The sequence below is a fragment of the Humulus lupulus genome, chromosome 9 (assembly GCF_963169125.1).
Source record: "Humulus lupulus chromosome 9, drHumLupu1.1, whole genome shotgun sequence".
Lineage (NCBI taxonomy): Eukaryota > Viridiplantae > Streptophyta > Magnoliopsida > Rosales > Cannabaceae > Humulus > Humulus lupulus.
In genome coordinates, this window is record NC_084801.1 from 38173840 (window position 1) to 38189481 (window position 15642).

Sequence of the window (15642 nt, forward strand, 5' to 3'; positions counted from 1 at the left end):
TATATTTAAAAGTTATTCTCATTAATTATAGTGTATGATGTACCACTACACTTATTAACATTGTTGGTGAATATAAAAAGTAAGACTCTAAAAGAATACAACTTTTTGTAAGAAAATTAATAATGTGATCGAAGTCGAATTGGGAATCCTTTCTCCGGAGTAGGCATCATATCACCGACAATCTTCTCATTAGGGATGACTAGTTCCCACTCAAATCTCTTCACCACATTGTGGACGAAAGTGAGAATGGCAAGTCTAGCGTACTCCTTGCCAGGGCACATGCGAGGCCCACCTCCAAAAGGCACAAATGTGAAGGCTGGGAATGTACTTACGTTGTCGTATCGTGATGGGTAAAATTTCTCTGGCTCAGGAAAGTATTGTGGGTTCTTATTTGTTGTACTCACTGTCCAGTATACCTACACAAAATCACATGTGAAATCAATCTAAAATTAGGGTAATGTGACAAATTGTACCTAAAGTAGTGGACCACCTATGTAAAATAATTTCACATTGTTCATTTAATCTATTATTTAATTTCCTTTTGTGGGCGTCAAACAACCAAATGAGACATGTATCTATTACAGAAAAATTACTAGTTTTATATTTGCATGAACATGAATAAAGAAAACATAATGTGGACCAATCCCACTACTCAATATGGACTCGCTCTAATTGACTTAAATAATATGAAGGTGAAAAGTAGTCTTACTATCACACTGAGCGCACCAATCCCTTCCCGGCCACCAATTTAGTTTCTAAAATACGGTGGAAAAGTAATCGGATTATCACTGGTTTGTCTCTTTTCTTTTTCTATTTTGAAATTAACCCTAACGTAAATGATTGTGGCACTAATTTTGGCCAATCTTGCATGACTCGTGAGGGTGTCACAATAGACCCCACAACAATAAACCAATAATATTACTAAGTTTTTTTTTCAGAAAAAAATATGTACTTACCCTTAAGCAAAATTATTAAATAAAGTTATTACCTTCCAGCCCTTGGGAATGGTATAACCGGCATAGGTAAAATCGGTAAGAGCTTCTCTGAAAGTGCCCTGAAGAGGAGGTGTGAACCTCATAACTTCATTAATCACATTCCATGAGTATTTCATATTGTTTATGTCATTCCATTCCAATAATTCTCCTGCCTTTTTCGATTCCCAAATCTGCTTTTGCTCTGTTTCATATTCTCATGCATATCACACCACAAATTAATTAATTAATAAGAAATCCAAAAATATTTATTATATATTGTAAGTTAAGAAATTCACGTGTGATGTGGGTTCTACATGAATTTACGTCCGAATCCAATAAAATGAAAAGTATATTTACTTTATTTTAAAGAGATAAGAATAAACGTACGTTAGTAATAAGAATAAAAATATGACTTACATAATAATATTCATAATATAAATTTATAATAATATATATTACCTTGGAGAACCTTTTTGTAAATATCAGGTCTTTCACCCACATATTTCATGAAAAAAGCCATGGCAGTGGCAACAGTGCTGTAGCCAGCAGTGAGCAAACCCATGATCTTATCAGCAATCTCAGCCTCAACCATATGCTTCCCAGAAGGGTCAGTGGCAACAATCATATGACTCAGTATGTCATGCATCGGATCCCCATGAGCCATGGCTTCCTTCTTCTCATGAATCACACCCTTTAGCTCTTTTCTCAAAGCATTCGCAGCCTTAGTCGCCTTATAAAATATGGTCCCTGGAAAGTTCACTATCAATGAATGCATCCCCACTGTCACGTCATCGAAGTTCTCCACCAGCCTTGCAATCCTCTCTGGCTCATCGATCCCCAAGAAGAATCGGCAAGCCAGTGTCAGCGTCAGAGTTTTGGTTAGAGGGTAGGCGTGGACTTGGGCCTTCCCCTCCCAAAGGGCCTTCATCTGTTCTTGGGTTATGGAGTCCATTTTCGCCAGGTAACGGACCAGGGCCTCGGGCTTCAGGAAGCCCGGGGAGCGTAGCACCTTCGCCTCTTCATCTCGGCCGTGTTGAATTTGGGCCTGTTTGGGCTCTTTGTAGGATCGGAACATGCGTTGCATGGAGTGGGGTCGGAACGCCGTGAAGTACTTCTGCTCATTGGAGAAGAGGAATTTGTGGCCGTTGGGCCCACAAATCACGACGGTTTTCTCACCGAGAATATTGGTCTTGAAGATATCCGGGGAGTACTTTTTCATTCTCTTGAACACAAAATTTTCGGGGTTGCCAAACAGAAACTCGATCGTTTCACCAATTATGGGCCACCCCATGCTGCCTGGTGGCAAATTCTTATCGGAAGATTTGAAAACTACGACGTAAAGAGCTAATAAAACTGGAGCCAAGCAAAGGACAAGGTAGAGAGTCTCCATGGTTTTCTTTTTTAAGTGATAAAGGAAGTGTGCTTTGGAGAATTAAGAGACCTTAAAATTAAAATTGTTTTGGCTCTTGATTTGGTGTTGTGTAGTGTTTGTGATCAGCTACCAGTGCTCTTAAAGTTGTCATGAGCTCCTTCTGCAAATATAATTACATATAATCAAATAAAGAACATAATAATACACTTGTCATCTTTCAAAATAGAGAAGACATGTTTTAAAGACTCAAAATAGAGAGTTATTTTCTTTGGTCGGTCTTTTCTTAAAATGATGAATTTATGAGCAGAAGGTAGATGAGAATGAAGATCTTTTGTTGAGAAAGCATTATTGATGAGCTTGACATTTTTGTTTTTATTTTTAGTTTTTCCCAACTTTTTTTGGCGAATGAGATTGAATGTAGTAAGTAAAGATGTGAGTTAGTCTCCTTTTCAATGTGACTGGTAAGCGAATAAATTAATAATAAAGAATGAAATGAAAATAGTTGAGTAACATTCAAATGCAAGTCCTCTCAAACAAATTAGTAAATAAAAGAGAGAGTGCACAAAAAACAAATAAGATTGAGTAATATTCTCAGCATGTCTATATAATATATGTAAATATGCTGTAAATAATTTAGCGAAGGTGAAAAGAATGGAGTGAGGTACGTACTATCCAATAGGGCTTAGCATTGGGCAGGTTGGTCGGGTTACAAGGTATTTTTACTCGTCCAATGTCATAATCGGGTTAGCAAAAGTGACCCGTAACTTGCCAAATTAAGTAAAACAATTTTTTTAACCCGTCCAATAATTTGGGCGGGTTGGTAGGGTTAACCCGCCCAAACCGAAATTCTATTTTTTTTTTGAGCGGGTTAGTCGGGTCATCCCGCCCAAACAAAAGTGGTATTTTTTTTTTTTACACTTTTGTAATTTTTTTCTTTTAAATACTAGTACTAATAGTGTGAATTTTATCTTTTTAAGCTTAAAACAATATTTTAAATTATAGTAAAAAAATTAAAACAAAACTTAATTAATTTATATATTTATTTGAATATATTAAGAATAACAAATTGATAATAAATGCTTAATTGGGCGGGTTGAGTTATATTGGGCGGGTTGGGTTATATTTTCAACCCGCCCAATGTAACAATTGGTCGGTTTAAATTTTGGTCGGTTTATTCGGATTGGTTTGGGCGGATTATTCGGATTGGGCGGGTTGTAAAAATTTTTGCACAGCCCTACTATCCAACAAAACTTTAATCCCTTTTACAAACTAAAAACCCAGAGTTAGGATTTATTTTCTTCACTTAATAAACTGATAAGCATCAATCCCACAACCAATAATCACTAATATTACCATCCTTTATTTTCACCAACGTTTTAATTATTATTAGACATAATAAATAAATAATAAGAGTGTTTTGTTTTGAAAATAATTTAGAAATTACCATGACTACAAACTTATTAATAATAAAAATAAGCTTAAGGGGCAAATCGAAATAAAGACAAATACATCACAAATGGACAAAGCTATCAAATGATAGGCATATCACTTTTATGATACCGATGCCTTAAAATAAGAAATGTGGAGTCAAAAGTCTGAAAATTATGGAATGTGGACCCAATAGAATAGTACCATATTGTGATTATTTTGTTTACTTGTATGATCAATAAGTGATATTGCATTAATGTAAAAATGGACTACCTAATTTTATTTATTAATAAAAAGTCAAATGAATAATAGTTAAAGGAAAATTATAACTTCTGTTTGACTAAATATTAATTATTTATAAAAGTTAAAATATTTATTACATAAATTAAAATTTTAAAATATATTTTACAATGATAATATTATTTTCATAAAACATAACAAAAACCCAAAATAAAATAAGACTAAATTTTCATCAAACAAAAATTAACATTTTTCTTAGTAACAACAACAATTATAAAAATAATTTTATTTGAGAAGAAAATACATAATTAGCAAAAGTTTTAAAATCGAATTCCCATTTAAAGAAAAAAAATAGAATTCCACCCATAATAATATATGATTGAAAAAAGAATATATGATTGAAAATAATTTTATCAAAAGTGAGTTAGTTTAATAAATTTCATCAAATTATATTATTTTGTAGTGAGAATATATTTTAGTTTTTTTTCCTAAGATTTAAGTAGTGGCTTTTTTTTTAGTAAGTTTAAATGGTGAGTTAGTTTAGTAAATTTGATCAAATTATATTATACTATAGTGGAAAATATATTTTAGTTATATACATCTCTTTGTTAATATTATAAATTACACTTGATAAAAAAAGTAATTAATTATTTGATCAATTATTACTAATATATCATTCATATTTATGTATCAATTCTCACCTCTTTTTTTTTTTGATGAAAATTCTCACCTCTTTATTGCTCTTTACTTTTGCTTTTTATTTAACGAGATTTATAGTTTTGTTTTTTTAAATGTATTGGATATTTTTTTATTTGTTTAAAGTTTCAAATTTAAAAGTTAAAACTTTTTTTGTTGAAGTTATTAGGATGATTTGATGTTAATCAATTTTAAGTATTTAATTAATTTTTCATTCAATATTTTATTGTGCTAAAATGTAATATTTCCACGTAATTTAATATTTTATATTCTACATCTAAATTATAAATATTTTTGAAAAGTTTTAATTTTACTTTTAATATATTCATAGACATTTATTTAATTTAATTATTTTATCAATCTTATTATATGATTTTTTTTAGAAAATAATGTATATTTTTTAGTTATTTAAGTTCTTAATTTTATATGTATAAACAATACAATTCTTTTTTATTACAATTAAATGATATTTTAATTAAAATTTAATTATTAATTAAAAAAACCTAAAATTTTCACACCTGTATAGCACGTGCCCCACCTAGTAGGTAGAAAAGGGTATATTGCCTCTAGGTATATAACTAGTGATATATATATATATATATATATATATCAGTGCAACTACTTTATTATATATTACAAAAGCAGTTGTGGTTTATGTTTTTATTATTTGTTATGTCCATAATCTATATAGATAAAAAAAAATTTAAAAATGTTTAGATAATAAATTGAAATAAGATGATTGAAACAAAAATATCATATAAGAATATAAACAAAAATAAGTAAAACAAATAAATTTACATTTGTACTTAGACTGTATTAACCGTGAATATTAAGGAATTATTTAAAAAAAAATCTCATTTGTTTAGAAAGATATTTTCCATCACATTATTTTTAAAGTTTTAATATTCATGCATGTTTATATGTACTGATTAGTTGTGGTGGGTTGCCTTTTATTTTGTGTAATGTTCAACTTAATTTTACATTTCCTATTATTATTATTATTATTTTGAAGAAATACTTTTACCTATCATTATTTTGATGAAATACATCACTAATTGTACAATCTTTGTCCAAATTTGATAAGTACAAATTCTGTGCTCAATTATTTGTTCTTCTTCTTCTTGGGTTTGCCCAACTAAGAGTTAGTTTATGATATTATCAAATTATACATAGGCGAAGGGGAGACCAAAATAGAGGATTTAACTAAAACACAAATATATAGTTAAAAAAAATCTCTAACTTATCGAAACCAAATTAGAGGATTTGACAACAACACAAATTCTTAACTAAATCCATTCTCACCCCCTTAAGCACATTTACATACAGCAAAAGCCACAATAGCCATAGAAACCAAGCAGAGTGAATTAAAGAACTTATAGTTTGCAAATCAAAGCAGATCCATGAAAAAATTAAAGAACCATATCCAAAATAATAAAAATAAAATAGTAGAAGAAAGGGGTTAGAAATCAGCACCTGTTGTTGTATTGGGAGTTGTCCCTAAGTTTAATGGCCTGCTTTCGAATAGCATCCATGGTGAGGCAAGATTCAAGAAGATGAAGAAGCAGCAGCACCAGCAAGGTTGGTGAGAAAGAAGAGGAAAAATTAAGTGGTCACAATTTTTGGGATTTAGCTGTTTATGAGAGGGTGAGTGCGTGTGGCTTCAAAGGAAGTGTGCTTTGGAGAATGAAGATGACTTAGAGAAGTATATATAGTAGTAGTTGGTATTAAAAAATGGGCTCTAATATATAGGAGTATTTGTAAGGGTGCCTGTAGTGCAAGGACGTGCCGTATATACTCAATATATAAAGTAGCAAAGTAGACTTTATTATACAATTTAATATTTCTGTGGCCTGCCTTTTATATATATACATATATATATATATATAGGGTTTATATATTTTTTTTTATTTTATGTTTTGTCTCATTATCTGTTTGGAATCTGTATTTTTTGATAAATTACTTTTTGGATCTTATGTTTTGTAAAATGGTTAAAATAGAACCTTAAACTCAATTTTGATGAAGAAAAAAATTAAATATAACAACACAGTTTTTAAGCAGAATGATTTTATTTTTGTTATGAATTATTAGTTTGGTAAATTATTTGTAATTTTAGTTGAGAAAACATTGACCAAAATTAAGTTTAGAGTTCTATTTTAACCATTTTACAAAATATAGGATCCAAAAAATAATTTGTCAAAACACAAGATCCACACAAATAATAAGAGAAAAATAGATTGTGAAAAAAATATAATCATATATATATATTAGCCTTTTAATATTGTTACATATATATTATATATTATAGTGGCCGTCATCTTTGAATATTTTAGAGTGGTGTTTTCATTGAAATTGATAAAGGAAAATGATTATATTAAAGAGAAGAGAGTTGCGTATCATAATTATAACATGTTATAAATTAGAGACTATATAACTAATTAATTACATATAGATCCGAGAAACAGTATCGAAGACATCTATATTATAAAAAATAAATAACTAGTCTAAATTTGTATTTGATTGCATATTCAAATTCAAGAATCAAAGGCAAGTGTTTGCCATGGCATATCTTTCTTTGATTTTTAATTCTACATGGTTTGTATAAAAGTACTCCAATAGATGCTCTAATCCATCTTTTAAAATACCTCATCAAAACATATATTTTTCTATTTTATCTCTAAGTTTTATATTATACCATACATAGTTTCTCTATATATTTCTCTACATCATTTAAATATTATATCTTTAAACATATTTTATTAATTAAAGTAGAATAAAATAATTGAAAAAAGAAGAAACAATAAATATATACTAAATGGGAGAGAGAAAGCTTATAAAGAAAAATTTAATATTAAAATTGTTACACCCAGATTTCGAGACCTGAGATTGTGACCTCGAAAGCTGGATTCGTCAGGTGTGAACTCACGATAGCTAAAGTGCATGTTCGTGGTCCAGATGCCAAACCCTCGAAGCAAGGTGGCAACCTCGAAGTTCTTTCTAAGCTCGCAAGACATAGCATCGGAGTATATCCATTGTCGGGTATCTTCGGATCAAGTAGCCCGAGCTTGGCATGGGTACGAGCTCGGAGTGTAACGGCCTCGGTGGTATTTACCCCCTCCGAGCTGGTCTTGGGGAAAGTTGCATAGCTCATAATTTACCTAAAGACCTAGACTGGCATGACGTTGATTGCCGACCTCGAATGGCTTAGTGGGTCATCTGATGAGACGCAGTCCATGCATCCAAAAGATATTTATTGTTGTAACTTCCCTACATTAAAAGGATATTAACTAGTCTGTTATATGCCCCCTGGTCTTCAGGGGACGTTTCCTTGTATGTAGGAGTTACAGAATTTAATGTCATTATTCCCATTAATGAAGAGGAGGATCTTCTCGAAATATGTGGGAACGAACTCTGAACACCCTCTATAAATAGAGAGGTCATGATCTTTTGTTGGGGGCGGATTTTTGATATCTTGAGAGAATTTCTGGATAATTCATCCCTGAAGAATTTCCTAAAATATCCAAAGTCTTAATAACATTGACTCGTGGACTAGGCAGAGTTAACTGCTGAACCACGTAAAATTCTTGTTGTTATTCAGTATTACTTATCTGCGCCATAGTTCATGTTGTTTAACTGCTCTACGTTTTAAGTTGACGAAAAACGGTGTCAACAGTTTGGTGCTTTCATTGAGAGCCTTAAGCAATACAATCCTCGATTGGCTATGGCCGCGAATGATCAGAATATTCCTAAAGAAAACTATCCGCGGCGCCCTAGGAAGCAGCAGATGAAAAATCCTGAAACTGAAGAAAGAAGTGAGTCCTCCGATTCTCGAGAACCTCCAACACCTCCAGCTCCAAGGGATGATGAGGACATGTACTATAATCCTGAACGGTACGTCCCCATTGTGGAATTTGAAAACCGACAATTAAGAAAACAGTTGGCTGAAGCTAAGAAGCGGAACGAAGAATTGGCTAGGTTAGCCACGGATGCGCAGGCGGATTAGCCTCAACCTCCGCAGGAGAACCAAGACCCTCCTCCGCGAGACGTTCATGTTCCTCCCCGCAGGGCTCGTGGGAGACCTCAGAAAAACGCTGCCACAAGAGGAACGGAGCAACCTCATCCACCAGCAAAGCAACCTGCTCCCTCGAGAGCCCGAAGAAACACTCGGTCCAGGGCTCCGGCTAACTCGACTGCGGAGTTACCAGCAGAAACTGGGAATAACCGAGCCCCTACAGAGGCTCGGACTCAGGTTCCTGGTAACACGTAGAATGTTACCGAGTCAGCACGAGCGAACTCGGGGCCATCCAGGCCCCGAAATGGTTGGTAGCCACCGTCACCCATACGATTCCCATCGTCACCAATAAGATACCCCTCACCACCTCGGAGGAACGCACAACCAACTCGGGGTGATGAGGCAAGGCGGGCAGGACAGAAACAGGGGAATAGAGAGGCGACCAGCCTGCGAGAAGCCAAATGTCTCGATCTCGCACTACAGAGACGAGGCAGCATGAAAGAAATCTATCTTGGAACAATCATGCGACAAGCCTCGCCAGTGATGACTCAGGGGATGCCAGATCAGTCAGCATGTATGATCAAGGACGAAGAAATACTGGAAACCATAGGAACCGCTCCGACCTGCGGAAGCACCTGAATCAGAATTGGGGTAGTGGTAATCCATCGAACCCAGACTTGAGAGATCACCTAAATGGGCGCAAAGATCCTCTGCGAAGGCGCGAGCCTGGAATTGTGATCAATGATAGCCAATTTTGGGCAAGACCCCCTGCGAACTCGGTTCAAGAAAGAATTGACCAGCTGGAAAGGGCATATAGGCTCTTGCAGAATAAGCAAGGTCGAAGTCGGGATGAGGATTCTGATGAGGAGCTCGAACCGTTCGCTCCCCATATTTCCAACACTCCGTTTCCCCAAGGGTTTCGGATTCCTCATGTCCCGCCTTTTGAAGGGAAATCCGACCCGTACAGTCATTTGAGTACATTTAACACCATAATGAGAGCAAGTAATGTGGGTTACGAGCTCAGATGCATGTTATTTCCAGCATCGCTTACAAGACCAGCAAAAAACTGGTTCGAAAAATATATAAGGCATTCAATCACTTCTTGGGATCAACTATCAAAAGATTTCAAAAAGTAGTTTAGAGCCATGATCGGGGTAAGACCCGAGGCATCGACCCTGACCAACGTTCGGCAACAACCGGGTGAAACGTTGAAGAGCTTCCTAACAAGGTTTAATCTGGAGGTCGCCCGAGCTCGAGATGTAGACGACAGCGATCATCTAATGGTCGTCCAAGCTGGGGTAATGCCGGGAAGTCCCCTCTGGGATGATATGTAGAGAAAACCTGTGAGGTCCTTAACCGAGTTTAATAGGCGAGCTTAGAGGTTTGTCAATGTAGAAGAGACGAGGTCAACACTGAATATGACCTCTCAGCCCGTAACTACAATGATAAACATAAACTCTGCCTCGGCCTCGGCAGACCCATCAGCCTCAAAACCTCCTGCAGAAAACCCTTCCAAAAGGAAGAAGAATGAAGGAAGTAACCCCGAGGCAGAAGGGGGAAAGAAGAAGAAAGGGGAAAGGTATTTCTCCGTGTACAAAGTGTACACCGAGCTCAATGAGTCTCGAGAGAATATATACCTGGCTAATGAAAAGTAGGTCCCTTTCAGCCGTCCAGACCCCAAGAGAAATCAGATGTCCAAGAGGGACTCCAGCAAGTACTGTCATTTTCACAGAGATACTGGGCACACTACTGATGAATGCAGGCAGTTGAAGGACGAGATCCAAGGACTGATCTCGAGAGGATACTTCAGACAGTATGTCAGGAACCAGAATAATAATCAGGCTTCAACTAGCCAGAGGGCAGCTGTGCCACCGCCTGCTCAAAACAATAATTCCCGAGCTAGAGAAGAGGATATGTCCCCTCTAATTGATGGAGAAGATGTAATAACCATCTCGGGCGGGCCTCATCTTGCAGGGACGGGCAAGAATGCCCAAAAGCGATACGTGAAAGAGCTAAAAACTGGGGACGAGTCCCCCTATGAACCCGGACCTAGAGCTCTGAAGTGCCAAAAGATTGAATCTCAGCTGATAACCTTTACTGAGGACGATGCATCCCATGTACAGTTTCCTCACAATGACCCACTGGTCATCACTCTCCATCTCGCGAATAAGAGAGTTCACCGAGTTCTCATTGATAATGGGAGCTCAGTGAACATTCTCTATAAGGCCACCTTAGAAAAGATAGGACTCGCGCTTCGAGACCTAAACGCTTGTGCAACGACCTTGTACGGTTTTTCAGGAGAAGGGATTGTCTGTATGGGGTCCATTGAACTCCATGTAACCTTGGGAGATTATCCAGTCTCAGCAACCAAGATGATGGAGATTGTAGTAGTGGACCTGCCATCGGCCTACAACGTGCTGCTCAGGAGACGCGCCCTGGTAGGGCTGGGGGCAGTCTCGTCTGTAAGGCATTTGACCATTAAGTTCCCGACTTCTAGTGGCATCGGGACTTTGAAGGGAGACCAGTTAGCCGGGAGGGAATGCTATAGCATTTCCATAAGAGGAAAGAAGCAGGCGAGCGCACTACCGCTCGTCGTTATTCAGAATAAAGACGGGACAATCTTGGAGATAGATGAAGAAATCGACCCAAGAGTGGAGGAAAGAGCTGATCTCGAACCATTGGAAGAGCTTGAAGAAATCAGGCTCGAAGAATTAGACCCCCTGAAAATGGTAAAGGTCGAGAAAAACCTCCATGAAGAAACTAAATAGCAATTAATTTGCTTTTTGAAGAAAAACCAGGATGTCTTCGTGTGGTCACATTCGGACATGGTAGGAATAAGTCCAAATATAGTGAGCCACGCACTAAATATCGATAAAAGCTTCCCGCCGAAGCAAAAAAAGCGAAGACAGCTGGATGACGATAGGAAAAAGGCCCTAAAAGAGGAAGTCGACAGGTTAAAGGCAAACTGATTCATTAGGGATGCTTTTTACCCCGATTGGGTAGCTAATCCGGTACTGGTCCTGAAGCCTAATGGGACGTGGCGAACCTGCATTGACTACTCAAACTTCAATAAGGCCTGTCCTAAGGACTGCTTTCCTTTACCACGGATTGACCAGCTCGTGGATGCCACGGCAGGGCATGGACTAATGTCATTTATGGATGCCTATTCTAGATATAACCAGATTACCATGCATGCCTCTGACCAAGAACATACGAGCTTCATAACATACGATGCCTATTTGGGCTCAAAAATGCTGGAGCCACTTACCAGGGGCTCTTGAACATGATGTTCTCCGAGCAAATAGGGAACAACATGGAAGTTTATGTTGACGATATGTTAGTCAAATCTCAACTTAACAATAACCATGTTGATGACCTCGAAGAATGCTTTGCCGTGCTCCGGAAATATAACATGAAGCTTAACCCTCAAAAGTGCTATTTCGGAGTATCTTCAGGAAAATTCTTGGGTTTCATTGTAAATTCTCGAGGAATAGAAGCTAATCCAGACAAGATCCAAGTCCTGATCGATATGCCTTCACCTCAAAAATACAAAGATGTCCAAAGTTTGACGGGCAGGATGGCGGCACTAAGTAGGTTTATATCAAAATCTACAGACCGTTGTCTTCCGTTTTTCAACCTGTTGAGGGGAGGCAAGAAATTTGAATGGACAGAGGAATGCGAGTTGGCTTTTCAGGAACTCAAGAAACACCTCGTAGAACCCCCTATCTTGTTGAAACCTATTACGGGGGAAGTTCTGCACTTGTATCTTGCTACGACCGAGCACGCCATAAGTGCAGTACTCGCGCGAGATGAAGAAAAAGTGCAAAGGCCCGTGTATTGCGTCAGTAAAAGGTTACTGGGGGAAAAATCAAGATATCCCTTGATGGAGAAGCTAGCTCTCAGCCTAATTCACTCATCTCGAAAACTTCGACCCTATTTTCAAGTGCACCATATCAATGTACTAACTGATCAACCGCTAAGACAAGTCTTGTCCAGGCTGGAAGCTTTAGGTCGGCTTCTTAAATGGGCTGTTGAACTCGGGCAATTCGAGATCACTTATCATCCAAGGACGACCATTAGGGCGCAAGCCTTAGCAGACTTCATAGTGGAGTGTACTGGCATGACCAACGATGAAGCTATAACCCCGACCCACGAGCTGTGGAAACTTTACATTGATGGGTCATCTAATGAAAATGGATCGGGGGCAGGAGTAATTTTGATCACTCCTGCAGGAAGCAGATTTCACTCTACCTTGAGATTTGACTTCAATGTGTCAAATAACGAGGCCGAGTACGAGGCTTTACTAGCGGGACTTCATATATCCAAAGAGCTCAAAGCTAAAGCAATACATTGCTACAGCGACTCCCAGCTAGTGGTTAACCAGATCTTGGGAGAGTACCAGGCTCGTGGTACAAGAATGGCAGCGTACTTAGAAAAGGCAAAATCAGCCTTGGAACATTTCGAGTTCTATGCGATAAAACAGGTCCCTCGAGAATAGAACTCGAATGCGGACGCCTTAGCCAGGCTCGCTACCTCTATCGAGAATGACGAACTGAATGTCGTGCCAATTGAACATCTCTCGGCACCTAGTATTGACGAGCTAGAGCAGGAGGACGTATGTATGATCAATTCTGAGCCTACCTAGATGACTCCGATAGTTGAATATCTCGAGACCGGCATCCTTCCGAAAGTACGGACCAAGGCTCAAAAGTTGATGTATCAAATCCCTCGTTATACCATTATAGATGGAAGGCTGTATAGAAGAGGATATTCGATGCCACTACTCCGGTGTGTGACTCCACCCGGAGCTAAGAAAATCATAAAAGAAATTCATGAAGGGTTCTGTGGAGACCATACTGGGGGCATAGCCTGTCCAAGAAAATCATACGCCAAGGTTACTTCTGGCCTACAATCAAATCAGACTCGTTTGACTACGTAAAAAGGTGTGATAAGTGCCAACGATTTGCCACAATTCCTCGAGCTCCACCATCCGAGCTAACTATGATGACCTTCCTATGGCCATTTGCGGTATGGGGAATCGACCTCATAGGCTCTCTTCCGACTAGCAAGGGCGGAGTAAAGTACGCGGTAGTCGCCGTAGATTACTTCACAAAGTGGACAGAAGCTGAACCTTTGGCGACAATAACCTCAAAAAAAGTCCTTGACTTTGTGGTGAAAAACATCATATGTCGATATGGGATGCCGAGAAAGATTATGTCCAATAACGGAACCCAGTTCGACAACGATTTGTTTACCAACTTTTGTGAAAAAATGGAATAATAAAGAGCTTCTCATCAGTGGCCCATCCCCAGGCGAATGGCCAGGTCGAAGCTGTAAACAAGACTCTAAAAAGTTCGCTGAAGAAAAAGTTGGAAGAAGCTAAAGGAAGATGACCTGAAGAATTGCCCCAAGTCCTATGGGGATATAGGACTACGGCCCGTACATCGACAGGACATACCCCGTTCTCTTTGGCATACGGTTGCGAGGCTATGTTTCCAATCGAGGTCGAAATTCCCACAATTCGAGCCCTCGCTTATGACCAAGCCTCAAACCACTCTCAGCTTGAAGAAACTCTTGACCTGATCGAAGAAAGAAGGAAGGAAGGTCAATTAAAAAATGCTGCATACCAACAGCGAGCTGCCCGGTACTTCAACAAAAGAGTTCGGGATCAAAAATTCGGCATGGGAGATTTGGTGCTAAGGCATGTATTCTTGGCAACGCGGGATCCAGCAGCTGGCGTGCTCGGGTCAAATTGGGAAGGACCCTACCCGATAGAGTCAGTCATCCGGCCCGGTGTTTACAAGTTGGCGAGATTGGAGGGAAGTCTAGTACCGCGAGCATAGAATGGCGAACACCTACGACCTTACTATCAATAGTATAGGAAGGATGTTGTCTATAACCATGCTTGTTTATCTGTATTGTTTTTCTATTTTTGGATTTTTTCAAATAAAAGTTGATTTCGTTTAATATGCTGTATTTTTTGCAATCTCTCTTAAGTGAATAACCTATGTTCTCACTCATAGGATATTAAGGGGGCATCAGTGGCACATATACCACCAGCTTGAAAAAATAAACCAACATATACGAAATACATATAAGTGTTTGGACGTAACCAAATACGCGAGCTAAGACAGTTTGGATATAAACAAACTATCAAAAGTACACAAGTATTTGGAAATAAGCAAATGCGCGAAATAAGATAAGTTTGGATATAACCAAACTGGCAAAAGGATAAAAATGTTTGGATGTAACCAAATGTGCAAACGAGATTGAAATGTAAGTGTATGGATTACAAACCTAACACGACCTTAATAGGTTTGGAACAAACCAGCTAAAACTAATCGGCAGTAAGTTGGAGCATAACCCACTTTGTATAAGCCGAGATTGAGGCTGGAGTATCTTACAAAACAATAGTTTCGACCTCATAACCGCGAAGATCTAACCAAGGATGAGAAAAAGTAACTAAAAAGTAAGATATAACTAAACCATTTGCATTACACACTATACAAGTACTTTCGGGTGCATGGTAAAAGTAATATCCGACCTTGACAAATAACGAGATCGGAAGCAGATAATTCGAGCAAACTGTGCATGAATGCATTGAACCTTGTGCTTAAATCCAAATGATGTTTGTGTGATTAAACAGGCATATATGACACTTTAGTATAAAATGTGCAAAATATTTCAACCCGAGAAATGTAAAGCATATATATTAAAATAAAGTCAAAAAGAAAGAAAAATTGTATCAGCCCAATGGGCATAACTTAAAAGAAAGCAATTACAAAAAATAAAGGGACGCAGCCCTGAGGTATCATCTAAAGAGAAGGAGCAACCCCCTTGGCCTTCTCAGCATCCTCCTCGGCTCCCTCTGCGTCATCTCGAGCAGCCTCCTCCTCTTTAAGCTGAGCCTGCCATTTGGCCAC

At 37.8% G+C, this 15642-nt stretch overlaps 1 protein-coding gene across 1 annotated transcript; it reads right to left on the reverse strand.

Moving 5' to 3' along the window:
* LOC133800715 (beta-amyrin 28-monooxygenase-like) lies at positions 1–6399 on the reverse strand. The gene is made up of 4 exons (XM_062238748.1): positions 6184–6399; positions 1434–2506; positions 989–1176; positions 1–416 (listed from the first exon to the last, which is right to left on the reverse strand). Exons 2-4 carry the CDS (start codon positions 2362–2364, stop codon positions 117–119), a joined length of 1419 nt encoding a protein of 472 aa, XP_062094732.1. The 5' UTR covers positions 2365–2506; positions 6184–6399; the 3' UTR covers positions 1–116.
* Positions 6400–15642: the final 9243 nt, after the last annotated feature.

Excerpts from the sequence above, each read along its gene's own strand:
- LOC133800715 (XM_062238748.1), bottom strand. The coding sequence starts at position 2,364 with ATGGAGACTCTCTACCTTGTCCTTTGCTTGGCTCCAGTTTTATTAGCT. Across the intron at positions 1,177-1,433 it reads TTACAAAAAGGTTCTCCAAG|AGCAAAAGCAGATTTGGGAA; the intron begins GTAATATATATT and ends AATATGAAACAG. Across the intron at positions 417-988 it reads CCATTCCCAAGGGCTGGAAG|GTATACTGGACAGTGAGTAC; the intron begins GTAATAACTTTA and ends GATTTTGTGTAG.